Source organism: Camelus ferus, chromosome 6 (genome assembly GCF_009834535.1).
Source record: "Camelus ferus isolate YT-003-E chromosome 6, BCGSAC_Cfer_1.0, whole genome shotgun sequence".
NCBI lineage: Eukaryota > Metazoa > Chordata > Mammalia > Artiodactyla > Camelidae > Camelus > Camelus ferus.
In genome coordinates this window covers 89986207-90002363 of record NC_045701.1, presented here as the reverse complement: position 1 = coordinate 90002363, position 16157 = coordinate 89986207, and the positions used below count along the sequence as shown (strand labels likewise).

General features: G+C 57.8%; 1 protein-coding gene across 2 annotated transcripts in view; it reads left to right on the top strand.

Moving 5' to 3' along the window:
* Window positions 1-3471: 3471 nt before the first annotated feature.
* The window catches only part of BEGAIN (brain enriched guanylate kinase associated), a 46478-nt gene continuing 33792 nt past the window's right edge, over window positions 3472-16157 (top strand). Inside the window, exon 1 of one of the 2 annotated variants that reach the window (XM_032482635.1) lies at window positions 3472-3526. In XM_032482635.1, coding sequence (XP_032338526.1) covers window positions 3485-3526 — 42 coding nt within the window. In that variant the 5' untranslated portion in view covers window positions 3472-3484. The remainder of the gene's footprint in view (window positions 3527-16157) is intronic. The other variant, XM_032482644.1, reaches the window with a different exon arrangement.

Here is a 16157-nt window from a genome sequence, read left to right as displayed (position 1 = left end):
CCAGGGCTCTCCAAACACCCTGCCTGGGGCAGGGGAGCTTAGCCCTGTTCTTGGGGGGAAACTAAAGTCAAATTGCAGCTCAGAATTTTCTGGGTGACTGTCCAACCATGGAGATTTGTTTGGAGGAAGGGAGGGAATTTTCCATCACCTGAGGTGTACAAGCAGGAGCCAGCTACCCCCTTTAGCACCATGTGTGGATTCTGCTATAAGCAACACTGGGACTCAGCAGTGAGTGGGGAAGGGAGGATACTGGCCCAGGTGGTGGGTAGCCAGCTTGGGGTAATCTGGGAAGGCTTCCAAGAGGAGGCAACGTTGGGAGCCAAGATGCGGAGTTTTCCAGGTGGACACCCTATGGAAAGCATCCCGGGGTAAGAGGACACCATGTGCAAAGGCCTAGAAACAGTATGGCATGGACACTGACAATGGGGCCATAAGCCCAGAAGCCCCTCCCTCCTCCAGCGCCTGGAAGCTTCTGCTTCCAGCAGGGCTGTTCTCGTTTTTCTCTACGTGACCTGCGTGTCTGTTTATGCACAGTAAGTATACTTACATATTTTCTTTTGATAAATATTTGGTAGAAATATTTTCCCCTCCTAACAGATTTTGAGCCCAAGTCATAGCACCCAGCCCATCCCCATCTGGTAGAGCAGCCCGGCAGTAGGCAGAGTCCTGGAGAGGCTGCTGCCCTTCCCACAGGGATGGCACAGGGTGGGGCCACAGCAGGGAGGGAGGGAGACCCAAAGGGAGCACTGGGCCCGAGGCCGGAGGACCTGTGGGAAGACGGGATGGAGCCCTGTGAGGCAGACCCAGGACCATGGGGGACAGGGGAGCTCAGGGCTCTATTTGGAGCCTTTACTACATGGTGTTGACTCCCCTATTTCCCTACTAGTGAACTGGGGGCCATTTTGTTCTTTCATTTCTGTCTTTGGTTGCCCCCAAAAGCAATGCTGAGTCCTCAATTTTTAAGAAAGTGCTTTTAGGAGAAACAAGTGAGGGACTGGAGGCAGTGATATGGGGGAGGCTGGCCCTGCAGGGGGCGCGTCCCCTGATCCTGCAGGGGAGACTGGAGGGTGAGTCCCAGCGTCTGTAGGGGTGTGGCGGGAACTCACCTCTCAGCTGCCCCAAGGGCCGGAGCTTACATTCTAAGAACCTTCTCCATCCTAACCTGAAGGAGGCAGTAGGGAAGGGAAGGATGAAATCTGGCCAGACCGGCCAACTCTGGAGCCAGAGGAGATGGGAGGGCCTGGACTCCTACACCAGGTGTCTTCAAGAACCTCACTCTCAGTGACCTCTGACCTGCTATCATCCCTCATCTATTCAACCACCACAACCAGAACCCGGCTGTCAAACAGCCTCCTCCAATCCTTCCTCCCTCCATCATTCCATTCATTTGTTCATTCTCCTCCATGTGGGCAGAGTCCTGCATGTACATTCCATCCACATCCTGACATTACTGTTGTCCCTCCAGGGTCTGGGGATGGCAGGGACATTAGGGCTGGCAGGCAGGGAGTTGGGGCCTTGCCCCTTCTCCTGGGCTGCCTCCACCCCTACACGTGACCTGTACGGTGTCACAACCCAAAAGCGCAGGAGCGGAGGCTGTGGAGCCTGCCTGACTTATGATGGGGAGTCAAAGTCCCAGACGGGCCTAAAACAGCCCTGCGGGGTGGATTCAAAGAGCTCCTACCCTGAACAGCCACCTCTCACTTTGTCTGACCTTAGCTCTGTGTGCCCGGAGGCAGAAGGTTGTCCCCTGATGCTCACCCACCCCTGGAACTTGGAGACTTCCCTGCACCTCCCCTTCTCCATTTGTTACCCAACAATGTCACCAAAGGAGGGGAGGAGAAAGAGGACTTTGTCTCAACACTAAATGGCTCCAGTCAGCTGCTGGCTCTCTTTTCCTGTCTCCTTTTTATTGTTTTTCTCACTTCCCTTCTCTTTCAATGCCTTTTCAGGGCACTGTCCTGGGCCTGAATGTAGCATCCTACTTCCCTGATTGAATGAGCGTGAATAGAAACTGCAAAGTATATAACAAATAAAATATAAGATGGATGGTGGTGACGGTGGCGCAACAATGCGAAGGTCCTTAATGCCGCTGAGCTGCGCGCCTACAAATGGTTAAAGTACATTCTGTGTTGTAGGTATCTTACCACAATAAACGAAGTCAAAAAATAGATCAAGTATCCATTGTCATCCTTTTGTAATTTGCCTTGTGCTTGGGAATAATGTAGACTCGTGTGAATGGTGAGCTCACAGTTCCCAAGGGAGGACAGAGTCAAGTGCATGTGCTTTGTGACCTCTCTTTCCACCCCCCAGGATCCTTTATAGCCCCCTTGTGTTTTTTCTAGGGTTCATATGCTGGCTGCTGCTGGGCTGGCTGTACTGGCTGACTTGTCCAGCTGCCGTGAGGGAGCTCGGATGCCCTCAGGACTGAGGCTGGTTCTTGAGTTGGAACACCAGGATCACCTTGCCCAGGGCCTCAGGGAGGAAAGGCCATGGTTCACCCATCACGCTTTCTCAAGAACCACGACTGGGCCAGCCTTGGGGCTTTACTGGGACTGGGAGTGGGGTGCTCCAGCTGGAGGTTCCAGAGCAACACTGATTCATCCAGAGGCCACCTCCCCTTTCTGAGAGCTGGGGGAGGGTAGAGCCCCTCCTCCATCACTTGGCTACCCTGGCCCAGGTGTGCTGGGTAAGGCACAGAGGGAAAGTGGAGGCAGGCACCTGTGGTGATGGAGGAGGGTACCACCGACTGGGGGGAGGGGCAAGAAAAGGGAGAGGGGTAACTTAGCGGGTCATGCCCTTTGCCCCAAAGTTTCTACATCTGTAAAGTGTGAATTCTGGGAGGGCAGGAACTTGGCTTCCTTCGCTGAGGAAATCCCCAGGGCCTAGAGCAGGGCTGGTATCCAGTAGGTGTCCAATAATGTCGAGTGGTTGAATGAATGAATGAATGTTTGAATAGGTCGGACCAGTGGGTACCGAAGGCCTCCTGGCCACAAGGACCCATTCATCCCTTCACTCAACGTTCTCTTCGTGCATTCATTCCTCATTCATTCGTTCCTCCGGCACGCACCGCATTCATTCATTCATGCGCTCCGCCATTCATGCTCACACCAGTTCATTCACTCCCTGCCCCGCCGTCATTCCCTCTCCGGCTCCCCGGCCCACGTGGACCCCGCGCCCCGGGTCCGGCCCCGCGCCCCCCGAGTGCGCCCGGGCTGGGCGCTGCGGGGGGAGCCGCTGAATCAGCCGCGGCTGCGCGGGGCCGGGGCTGGCGGGGAGCCGGGCTGGGGGCGGGGGGCGGGCGCTCCCTGCGGGAAGCCGGGCGGGGTGGGGGAGCCCCGGCCGCGCCGGCTCCGGGCGCGCTCGGCCTCGGTGGGGAGGGCCCGGGCCGGGGGCGGCGGCGGCGGCGGCGGCGGCGGCGGGACCGGAGCGCGGCGTTTGCGGCGGCGGCGGCGGCGGCAGCGAGCGGCGCGGCTGCCCCAGGGCCATGTGGACGGGCGGCCGCCGGCCGGGCCGGCTCCGGCGGGCGGTGAGTACCTGCGAGCCGGGAGGGCAGGGCGCGCGGAGGCGGGGCGGGCGCCACCCACGCCGCGGGGCGGTCTCCGCACGGCGCCGGAGGCGACTAGCGTCCCCCCTCCCGCGAGGGGGGCGACGGTCCAGCCTCTCCTCCCCGCCCGCGGCGCCCCCTCCGGTGCCGGTGCGCCAGGGCCCCGCCATGAGCGCTCCGCTGGCCGCCGGGGGCTGCTGGGCAGTCCCGGGAGCCGGGCACTCGCGGGGCGGGGCGGGGACTTGGCCTCGGCGCGCCGCCCTGCCCCCCGCGCGGCCAACCCGAGCATCGGGGTCGGAGTTGCGGGGTCCTCGCCACCTCCAGCACGCCCGAGAGGGAGGGTGGGACGAGGGGGCCAGGGCGAGGCCCGAGGATCTGGGACCCGCCGCCGTCCCGGGCAGGTGGCCAGGGTGCAGGCAGGCAGGCCCCCTCCTGCGTATGTCAGGGCTCGGTGAGGCCGCCAGCCCGCCCGGGAAAGGTCGAGGAGCCGGAAGGAGGCTGGACCAGGGGCTGATCACTGAGCGTTTGCAGCGCGTGGGCTTGCGACACCGTCCATCTCGTTCAGTACCTGCAAGGCAGGTACTCTCATTCTCCTCAGAAGCGAGGAAACTGAGGCTCAGGGAGGGGAGGTTCGCCCAGCGCCGCTCAGCTGAAGCTTCCACCCTCCCTGAACCCCAGCGCTGTTGGATGAGAACGCTGCCCTAGCGTTTCCGCTTCCTGCCTGGTTTAGAGGTGTTTCCTTCCTCGCCTGGGCCCCACCCCATCCCCAGTGTGGTTCCTCTGGGGTAGAAACAGTGTGGGCGACATCCTGGAGTCTCCCGGCCCAGCGGGACAGGAGCAGAGTAGGCACCCAGGAGTGAGTGGGGGTGGCCGAGTGAGCTGTGCCTGTAAAGGTGGAGCCCTGGGTGGCCAAGGTCAGCTGCAGACCGCAAGCCAGCCAAGGGTCAAGGCCTTGGGGCCCCTGGAAGGCAGGGCAAGGTCTCCACGGGCCTGGCTTCTATGGAGGCTCCAGTGCCCTAGATCCCTGGGGCCGTGGACAGGTGTTTGCTCTTCACTGGGCTCCAGTTACCCCACCACTGCCTGCATGAGAGCCCTTCCCACTCCCAGTGCCAGTGAGGACTGTGAAAGAAGCCCCTTGCACACTGTGTGCCATCCCCGCCAGGCCGGCCATGCCACTGCTGGCTGGGGCAAGTGGCCGATGGAGGCAGCTCTGCTTGGCGTCTGTGACACACAGGGCGGGGAGGCAGCAGCACGGGGCCCTGGCAGCATCCCCGAAAACCCTTAATTTTCCTGACTCTCACTATAATCAGGGCGGCACTGAAAGGCAGGCATGCGGCAGATGCGGCTTCTTCCTGGCTGCCGAGTGCTGGCGCTGGGCGCGGAGAGGCTGCACTGCTGCGGGGGACCCTCCCGAGCTATTGTCTCATATTTATAGATTCCGACATTATGTGTTCCTCTTGTTCTCAGAACCTGGAGCTGTTCGCACCTGGGCCGCTGACTGGGCAGGGTGAGGGCTGCCGAGAGCCTCCGTGGTATGGGTCTGGCTTTCTATGGGCTGGGTGTTGGGAGTGGGGCGTTTCCAGGTCAGGGAGATGAGGGGAGACAGAGCAGTCTGGAAGATGATCCCCCATCCACTCTCAAAGACCCTTAGGCACTGAGTCTGGCCCACAACAGTAGCCATTCTTTTACTGAGCACCTACTGTGTGCCAGGCCCTGGAGAAGAATGTTCACACATCATCTCCACGGAAACACTTGGAAGTGCACCCCACTCCTGTAGGCACTCAATGACATATAAGAATGAATGAATGAGAGGAGAGCTGTCTACCAATCCAGGGTGTGGTTGGAGACTGTCTGCAATGCCCCAAGCCCCAGGAGGCTGAGTAGGAGTTGAACAGGTGAGGGAGGAGGAGCAGGAGGGGCTCAGCCTGGGTCAAGGCCTGGGGGTGAGAGGGGAGAGTGCAAGGATCAGAGAAGGCCCAGTCTAGCTGGAGTGTGGAGGTCAAGGGCTTGGCCATGGGATGGGTGTGTGTGTGTGTGTGTGTGTGACTCTTCCCCTTAAAGCAGGTAAAGATCCCTGGTGACAAATCCAAGGGTGACCCCAGGCTCACTGTGTTGGCCTAGAATTGCTCCTAGGGTCCCTTCGGGGCTCCCACTCCTGCCCTAGAGTAGGTCACTAGCCTGGAGGAGAGGCCTGGATGGGAGTCTGGAGCCTTGGGTTCCAGTTCCTCCTCTGCCACTGATCTGCTGTGTGACCTTGAGCAAGGCCCCGCCCTCTCTGGGGCTCAGTGTCTGAGGCACAGCACCTCTCTCCTGCAGAGGAGCGTGACGTCTGAGGCCCAAGAGCAGGCCCTCCTGGCAGCCTGTGTTGGGAAAAGCTGAGTAAAGCTGTTTCTATTGGTTCAGTGTTACAGGAATGAATGAGTGAGTGAGTGAGTGAGTGAATAGGTGAATGAACTCTACATTCCCCCAGCATACTTTCACCGTGCACCCCACTCTGCCCCATTCACTAGGACCATTTAGGTGAATCTGATACAGACCTCACCCTTCAAGATCTCACGGTCTGCCAGGAGACATAGACCTTGACTAGTGTGGCAGGTGCTAGGAGGGTGGTGGGGGCCTTCACTGCCCACCCCCCCCCCCAGCCAGGAAGGGGACCCAGCAGCGGCTCCAACAGCCCATGCATCTGGAGGCTACCCCAGCACCCCTGGGGGCTTGTTGGGGTGGGCATCAGCTAGTGCCTAGCTCTGAGCCAGCCAGGGAACTGTAGGCATCTGTTCAATTAGCAGACCCTGAACCAAGCTGGGGATGGAGGTGGACTAGGCCTGGGCCAGCCTGGGGAAGACAGACAGAAAGCTCCAGTCATGGTGCAGGTGCGAGCGCTGGGATTCCAGCATGTGCAGATGGAGAGGCAATGTGGGGTGGACTGAAGAGGCTGGTGGGTGGGTCATAAGTGGATGGATGATAATGGGCGGTGTGTAGCAGAGCAGATCACCAGATGCACAGATAGAAACCTAGAGGGGTAGATGGATAGGAGAGGTCAATGGATACAAGTGGCAAGATAGGTAAGGATGAATGAGTGGATGGATGGAAGAATTGATAAGATGCAGGACTGGATGGACAGAACAAGATATCAATGGATGGATATGTGGGTGGGTTGATAGATAGAAGGGTGGATTTCTCATGCAAATGGCATGATGGATAGATGAATGAGTGGGAGGGTCTAAAATGAATGGATAGATGTCAACAGATGGATGAATAAAGGGCTGGATGGATAAAGGAGTATGTGTCAGAGTATGGATGGATACAGGCATGTGAAAATGGATGGATGCTAAATAGTTACAGTCAATGCGTGGATGCTGAGGTGGATGGATGGGAACTTGGGTAATGTCAGTAAGACGATGGATATAAGAACAGATGGGTGGATGGCTGGATACAGGAAGAGTGGATGGATAAGTGCTTGAGTGTGTGTTAGTGAATGCATGGATACAGACAGGGAAGTGTGGATCAGAGCACAAATGGACACATGTCAATGGGTGGATGCATCCGTGGATGGACAGATAGATGTGTGGATACCAGATATAAAAAACAAGGATGGATACATGGATGAATGGGTGATGGATGACAGGAAGGAAGTACTGATGCATGAATGGGTACGTGCTAACAGGTCATTGGTTACAGGGATGGATAGGTGGAAGGATGGTTGGTTAGACAGGTGGAGCATCTTGTTCCCGTAACCCCCAGTCCCTCCCCTTCTGTGATGCCGTAGCAGGGAGGTTGCAGGGCTGGGGAGAGGGCAGGGGGCTATTAGGTCTGTCCAGTTATGTGTGGCTGGAAGACACACTGAGGGAACAATGAGGCAGTGGAATAGCATCTTGGAAAGACAGGTGACTAGCGGGAACTCCTGCAGGAACTCCTTGTCCAGGGAGATGTCCTGGGAGGTCTGGATGGCTCAAGTGCACACCCCTTCTGAGGAAGAAAGTCTGGGGCAGAATTCAGAATGCAGAATCTGGTGGCACAGTGCGTGGACGTGGACGCTAGGGCCTGTGGCCACCTTGGAGGGTTCTTGGGCCAGCACAGAAGTAACCGGAAGCAGAGGCAGGGTGGTGCAAAGCACAAGTGTAAGAATCCTCAGCCCTGGAGTGTCCTCGTCTGTAAAAGTGGAGGACGGCACTAGAAATTTCTGTACTGGATTGAGGGAGGCTTGGAAGGTGACTGCCCTCCTGGCATATGGCAGGCCGTGGCTGTTTACCAGTCACTCCTTGGAGCCCATGTCCTCCTCCCTGAAATGGGGTAGCGAGTCCTAGCTTGGAGGGTTGCCATGGTAAGTGAGGTGATGCTGGGAGCTCTTAGTGGTTGCTCAGCCTGCCCTTCCTTCCCCCCCCGCCCCCGGCAGGGTCCCACTGCCACCCTGTGGCCGGGTCTCCCTGTTCCAGCCCCAGGAGGCAGCCAGCAGCTGTGTTCACCCTCTCTCTGAACTCACAGACACCAGCTGCCCACCCATGGGAGCAGGGTGGGGCCCGGTGGTGGAGGAGGGACTAAAGGTGTCCCAGAGTGAGACGGAGCATGAGTGCATGAGCTCTGGGGTTCCCACTCTAGGTCTGCCACATCCAAGCCACAGGACCTCAGCCAAGTCACTTCAACTCCATGAGAGATGGCTCCGTTAAGCATGAAAAAGAGTTCAGAGCCGTCCCACCTCATAGGACCAGCTGAGGATTTGGGCAATGATGTGGGGCTTGGCACACAGTAGGGGCTCAGGAAGCGGGGCTGAGATAGATGAGTCAGGAGGCCAGGGCTGCCATGGCAGGAGCCGGAAGCCCTTTCAGGAGAGGCAGCCCAGGCTGCTGAGAGGTGAGCAGGCACAGGCTGCGAGCCGTGGCAGCCGACAGCATCCTCCAGGGCTTCGGGCCCAGGCGGCTGAGAGCCAGTGGGTTGTTATGACAACAGGAACTTGTCTGATGCAGCTGGCAACTCTGGGAGAGGCTCAGAGGACCTGCTGGCCAGGGCCCCGATAGCATTCCTACGACCACGCATACTAGGGGAATGGACAAATTAGAGCCCCAGGCTAATGGGTCATGAGGCCCTACTAGAAACCAGGCTCCATGCTGATGGCATCCAGCAGGCATCTCTCCCTGCCCCAGGGCTGGGGGCTGCTCTGTCCCCACGTGGCAATGAGGAGGGGACATGACTTGCCCAAGGCCGATTGGGGTGTGGGAAGTGGATTTGACCTTGAATCTGCCAGCCTCCGTGTTCTTTTGCCACTGGCAATGGAACAGGGCGAGATGACTGTGCTGGGGAAGGGGCTGTCTAAGTGTAAGGGGGCGACTTGCAAGGGACTGCAAGGGTGGGTGGAGACGCGGTGGCCTTCCCAAGAGTCCAAGATCCCTGATTCCCCGGGTGCTCTTCCCCAGGGCTCAGCCCAGAGGTGGTCCACCCCAGGCTGGGGATGCTTGCGAACTGACAGTCTGAATCTGTGCTTCATTCACTTACTCATTTGAGAGCTACTTGAGCACCTGGCCTGGCCCCGGGAGGAGAGCTGGAGTAGAACGGAGCTCACATTCTAGGGAGGACTCACATCATACACAAATAATCGCAAATATATCAGTTACAGTTAGGGGTCATGTTATGGGAAGAGCAGGAGTTATAAGAGGCTGTTACAGGGGTACCTGATCTGATCTGGAGGATGGACGCAGACAGGCTGTTGAACCAGGGCCCTGAAAGTCAGATGGGAGTTAGATGATGAGAAGAGGGGAGGAGAGAGGGAATGAGAGTGCTCCTGGCAGCGGGAACAGCAAGTGCAAAGGCCCTGAGATCAGATAGAGCTTAGCACATTCAGGAACTACATGGAAGTTCCTGGGGTGGGCTGGGCCATCAGGGCCTTGCAGGGTGTATGAATGTGTGACATTGTCTGGTTATCTGGTCTGTGATTTTAAAAGTTCACACCAGCATGTTTTTAGAATGGACCAAGCTAGACTAGCATGGGGAGGGGCCCCAGGGTGGGGGGTTTGCAGGTGTCCGGGTGAGACATGGTGGCACCTGGGATCAGCAAGGTGATGGTGAGGTTGGAGGGAGGTAGCCAGGTCTGAAGCTAAACAGCCATGGCCAGGTGGTTAGGGAGAGAGAAGGGGAGGGTCCAGGCAGCCCTGTCCCTGTCTTTGGGCAGCTGAGTTCATTAAACTTCTCAGACATTCAGTCACAGGTACTATGGAGCATCCAGAGAGGTGTCCAACTGAGCCCGGAAAAAAGGGGTCCCCAGCACTTGATGTGAGACATCTAGGCACTGCCAGATGGGCAGAGGCCCCAGACACACGGTCATGAGCAGGCAGTACCAAAAGGGCTTAGGCCATACTGCAAGCAGCACCGGAAGTCAGCGCTGGGGATCGTGGCCAAGGGCCTGGGGCTGCCACCCCTCAGTGAGCCTTCCTTTGACTCATGCAGCTGCATCATGGGATGGAGTCTTGCCTGCACCCCTGGCTTCCTGTGATGCCAGGGTTAGGTGTGTCTCTCTTCACACAAAGGAGCAAGTGCTTGGGCCTGGCTCTGGCCCTTCTCTGGGGTAATCTCCCCCACCCCACATCTATCTAACTACACCCTGGGACCCCATGTGCCAAAGGCTCTCACCTCATAGTGTTGTCAACCATGGTTCCTCACCTTATCCCCTGTGTATCGGTGAGGAATTGCACACAGCTGCTAGTAATGGAGCCTGGACATAACCATGATTTAAACAAAACAGGGGGTTATATCTCTCGTTAAAATAGTGCCAGAGGCAGGTGGTCCAGGATTGGTGTGATGACTCAGTGGTCATCAGGAACCCAGGTTCTTTGGTCTTTCTGCTTCTCCAGCCTTTATGTATGGCTTCTGCACAAGTTTGCCTCATAGCGCAGTGTAGCTGCAGTAGCTCCAACCATCACTTGCATGTTCCAGATAAAAAGCAAGAGGGTTGGGAATGGGTGTGACAAGGGCACAGGCAAGCTTTCTGATCCCTTTTAAGGAGTCATGCGTAATAATTTCTGTTTATATCTCATTGGCTACCTCTGGCTGCAAAGGAGCCTGGGAAATGCTGTGTATTTTGCCTCCCAGAATAAAATGAGGGTTCTTCATCAAGGAAGAGTAGGAGGACAGTGGGCAACCAACAGTCTCCACCGCAGCCTCCCATTCTGCCAAATGGAGGCAGTTCTAATTTCCCCTCCTTCAGGCCCATGTTCACCCTGCTGTGACAGTCATCGTGGCCATCTGTGTACTGCCTGCCTCCCCACGTCCCTGCCCTCAGCACCACACCTGGCAGAGTTGAGGAAACGTGATGAGTGGTGCGTGTGAGGCCCAGCCCAGGGCTCCCCCGACCCCAGCACACAGCAGGTGCTCAGTCAGTGCAGGCTGCCTCCCCAGGCAGACACAGAGCCCAGGACATGACCTTCTCGTCTCTAGTGCTTTCTAAGCCCTGAAGCCCAGCTCCCATTTAGTGAGAATCAATTTAGGGGGCAGGAGGCCCCCTGCCACGTGCTCGCTGAATCGATGGACAGGCGGGCATTCAGCTGATCACTCTGGCCGTTGAGGGACGGGTGGCCCTGAGCCCTCTGCTTCCCAAGTGGGCATAGAGATCCCAGCCCCATGGGAGAAGAGAAGTCGGGGTCAGTGAGGTACGGGGAGAGGCTTGACCTTGGACTGACTGAGGAGGATGCTCTCTGGGGTTGGCTCCCAGGCACGGGGCCCCGACCCCAGCTGCACCAGACAGAATGGCCACGGCTCCCTCATAGAGTCCAGGGCTGAAGCCCTCAGGAAGGAAGCCTGCAGAGAGCACCTTCAAAGAAGCAAACCAGGCCCCACCTCAGGCCGGAACCCCAAGGGCCCACCGTCTCACCCCGGCTGGGCAGCACAGCCTGGTCAGGAGGAGGCAGAGGCCTCACCTGGCCTGCTGTCCACCCCAGAGCCCTTGGGGACAGGCCCTCTGGCCCGGCTGGGCCGCCGACGGGAGGCCAGGCTGCCCTTCTCCAGGTTCCTGGATGAGGTCACTGTGCGGGTTCTGGACCCCGGGACCCTGGAGGCCTTCCGGGGGCTCAGAGGACGCAGCCCAGAGCCCTCCCCGGATGAGGAAGGCCCCGGCCTGGCCCCGGAGCCCCTTGCAGGAGCTGCAGCTCCAGAGAAGACCCTGGCCCTGAGCCCCCAGCTGTCCTCGGAGGCAGCAGCGGAGGCTGCAAGCGGAGGGGGGCCAGGCCGGGCCGTGGAGACCAGTGGGCCTCGCATGGACAGTGGCAAACAAGGATGCCGAGCTGCCTCCCCCAGGAGGCCTCCAAGCCGGGTGAGTCTCAGCCCCAGCCTGTCCCCCAGCAGGCAGCCCCTTCCCTCCTCCCTCCATATGCATTTCCCCACAACTTCTGGCTGACCTCCTCCGATTTCCCCCATCACATCCTCTTATAATCACTGTAGCTGGAAAAACCTTAAGCACCAAAAGAATGGATCTCTAGGATGAAGCTTCTGGCTTTGGGGCAGGCAGACTATTTCTGGACTGAGCGCACATGAGTGAACAACAACAACAGCAGTAATAATACCGCAGAGCCCTTGGCGTTTTACCGCGGGATTCATATGACCATACCTTTGAATTTTTGAACCTCAGACACATCCGCGTGAGGTTGGATGTCGCAGCACTGTCAGGCAGATAGGTGGATTCACATCCTTCGTAGCTGCCCGCATTTTATGGAGTTGGAAGCTGAGGCTCTAAGAAGCTACTGCTTGTGGGGAGGCCCCCACCCTGGGGAGTCTGGGCTTGGATTGAGGTCTTCATATGTAAGTGCATGTCTCCCTTTCAGGACCCCCTCTACACACACACTCTGGCCTCTGACAGACGGACAGAAAGATTTGGTGAGACGTGCGTGGCTGTCCTGGGGGATCAGGTTGTGCTGGGCAGCACCCCCACCTTGCTGCTGACCGTCTGTCTCCCAAACCATCTATATCTCCTGAAGTCAGGGCAGGTCCTTGCGAGCTGTTGACATTGCCCTGTCCCTGACTTCTTTGGGCACAGGACCAAGGTGGGCTGGCAGGGCCAGGTGGGTGGAGATCTTTCACAGGCCCCTCCAAGAATGGCCTCCCTGCTGAGAAAGACTGTTTTAAAAACAAAATCCTGGGCAGCAGCAATGGCTGATGCTTGCTGAGCATTTACCAGTGCTGTTCTAGCTCTTGGCCCCTGGCCTCAGTGCACCCTCAGGGGGTCTGTGCCATCCTTACACTCCCTGCGTGTAGGGAAAGGACAGGTGAGGGGAGGTCATGAGAGGAGCCGGGGCCAGACACAGGCCATCTTAGCCTCCCCCTCTGCAGCTCTGCTCCTCCGCGCCACTTGCCTCCAATGACCTGGGCTGCCTCTTTCTCCAGGGAGGGCCCAGGGGCAGCGTGGCTGGTGGAGAGTTCTGGGTGTTTGAAGCCCACCGGCCCTTCCCCTGGGGTCTGCTGGGCCAGCTGTGCTGAACTTAGCCCAGGGGTCCTCAGCTCAGGGTAGACTTGGTTCAAGGATGCTACCTGCTGTGTGACCTAGACAGGTCACCCACCCACTCTGGGCCTTGGTTTCCACAACCATGAGAAGGCAGTAATGGTCATGATTTTTCTTTTGCTTTGTCATGGGGAAAGGATCCAGCAGGCACCCAAGAAGCATCGTGTCCCCAGCCTCTTCCAGGTCCTGGCGATCTGAGACCCCTTCCTCTCCTCTGCTCTGGGCTCTGCAGACCTCATTCAGGGGACCACTGGGTCCCGGGGGAGCCCCATGGTGTCCAGGCTTCTAGAGGATTCCGTCTTAAGGCTCCTCGCATGTGCCTCCTCAGCACAGGGCCTCAGGGACCTGGTGCTGGGGTAGTAGGGGACTGGCACTGGGCCTTCCCAAGGAGCCACTGTTGACTCCTTGAAGTGGGAGGTGAGCATCAGGCCCCACCCCTCCAACTCCAGCATCACATCACATGGTGAGCATCTACTCTGGGCCCCTTCAGCTCCAGCCTTGCATCAAATACTCAAAACAGGCCAGTGAGAGAGATACTAGGGTCAGCCCCATTTCACAGACCAGGAACTGAGGCTCAGAGACCTGAGCCTGGCAGGGTCCTGGCTGGGCTGTTCTCTGGCTCAGTGAACCAGGGCACCCCAGCAGTGTCCTCCTGTGTGTAGGGAGGAGATTCCAGATAATGGGTGACGGTGCCTGGCGCACAGCAGGAATTCAGTCCCCAGGACGATGGTAGCCACAGCCCCTCTACCCACTTCCCTGCACCTGCCGCCCTCCTGGCCTGGACAGGCTCGTGTCCCCGGAGAGTTCCCAGGGTGAAGGTAGAGCTTTGGGCAAGCAGGGCAGACCCCTGGCTTCCGGTCATCAGTCTGAAAGCCCTTTCTCAAGGACAGCGCCTGGAGTCACATCATTAACCGCTCCTGGGAGGAAGCCACAAACCAGGGGAGGGCCCAGCGCTTTAGTCCTACCTCTGCCCCTTCTGGCTGAGTGATCATGGGAGGCTCTGATCTGCCCCTTCATTGCCCAGCAAACCAGAAGCCACCGTAGAAGGTCTCTGGGACCTCCAGCTGTCACTATCACAGACCTGGTACCAAGGCTCACTCATACTATAGTGTGAATGACTGGAGCTAGCCAATTCCTGAGAACAAAAGGGTCAGAAGAAGAGCAAGAAGCACAGGGCCGGGGTCATGGAAGAAGAAGCAGGCTGGGGGTGTCTGAAGCAGCCCAGTGGTGCTGTGATGAGACCCTGGATACCAGGCCTGGAAGTCCCCAGAGCTGCGTTTGGACCCTATCCACGGAATGACCTCACATAAGCTACTCCACTCTCTGAGCCTCAGTCTCCCCATCTGGAGGGTCAGCTTAATGTGTGACAGCGCCTCTCCCCAGTGGGGGACCCCCGAGGTGCTCTGGAGGAGGGCAGCTGCTTCCCTGCTTCCCAACTGTTGCCACGTGGGAATGTGGGCCGGAGTTGCCAGATCTTCCAAAATTTCAGTAAGAAGCCAAAAATATGGATTTTAAAATGTAAACTCTCCCAATTTTTAAATGTTGGCTCAAATGTTTAAAAAAAAAAATTAAAACCCTCTTGCAGGCCAAATACAACATGCTGGTGGGCCAGATTTAGCTCAGGAGGCCAGTTTGCAGCCACAGGCCTGGCCCATCTGCATCTCGGGCTGGGAACCTGAGGCCTTGCGGAGCCCAGGGAAGCTTTGGGCTCCGCCAGGGATGGGACCAGCCACCTCTCAGCCTGTACAGCGAGGTCCTCCAGAATCCCAAGGGGAAAGACATTCTTGGTCCCATCTGGGCGCAGCCCCAAGCCAAGGTTTGGTTCAAGGCCCCAGCTTGCTGGGCCAGCACTCGCCCCTCTCCCATTCATCAGTTAAAGCCAGCTCACCTTGGTATTCTGGCCAAGGTACCAGCGGAGGACTCACTGTGTGCCCAGCACAGGCGAGCCCTCTGGGGGATGCTGAGGGACACAAGGCCAGCTTCTCACCCATGAAGTAGTCTGTGACACCCCGCCTCTGCTCCTACCCGCCCCACCCTCTTCTCAGTCTCCTGGGCTGGCTCCGCCCCCACCCTGAACCCTCACCGAGTAGAGCCCCCTCCTCTTCCCCACCTGTACTCACTCCGTTGGGGACCTCATCCAGTGTCAGAGCTTGAGTGTTGTCTCCATGCTGACCACTCCCAGATTCACACCTCCTGGACCATACTCTGAACTCCAAACCCATGTCCCTACCCCCTTGTCAATGTCCCCACTGGGATGTCTGGTAGACACCTCTGGACCTGCACTTTGGTCTCCTCCCCTCCCCTCTTCCAGCTGCTCAGGCCAAAACACGTGACCTCACCTTTGGTGATTCTTTCACACCCACCTCTAGTCTGTCGGGGCATCTGAGTGCCTCCACCCTGGTCCCCACTTGAGTACCTGGCTGGACTCCTTGGTCCCCGCACTCAGCCCTCTGTGTGCCCTCTGCAGGCAGCCTCAGGACAATCTTCTGTTCAGCTCTGCAGGGGCTTCCAACCTACTCAAGATAGAAGCCAAAGTCCTGGCAATGGCCCACAAGGCCCCCAGCTCGGTCTCCGCTCCCCGCTGGTGGCCAGGCGCCCCCCCATACCTGGCGGGGGAGGTGTGCTGCACTGATGTCCTGGGTCATCTGCTTCCCTGTGTGAAAATCCCAGCACCGTGAGAGCAGAAAATTTCCTCTAGCTTGTTCACTGCTGGGTCCCTTAGAGCACTGCACAGTAAATGTTTGTTGAATGAATGCAAGAAGGCAAGGAGTGATGCAAAACATCTTCAAAGAGAGTCCAGCATGAATGATTACGTTAAAAGGCTGGCTCTCAGGAGTGGCTGCAGCCCTGTCCCCAAGACAGTCCCTAACATGCATGTGGCAACCTTGTCACCCAGAATATCCTTTGAAGATTTTCCATCTTCTCTGAATGAGGGATTGAGCTCAGAGAGGTTGAGAGTTTTGCCTGAGGTCACACAGGTGCAGAGGAGGCCCAAGTCACCATCAGTGGGAGAGGGTAGCCCTTGTATTGGCCACATCTGGGATTTGTTCCCTGACCCCTATCTCTGCCCTCCATACTCTTCAGTTTGTTTCATCTCCTTAAGAAGGGAGTAGGGGAGCAGGGTAAGGAGGAAACTGA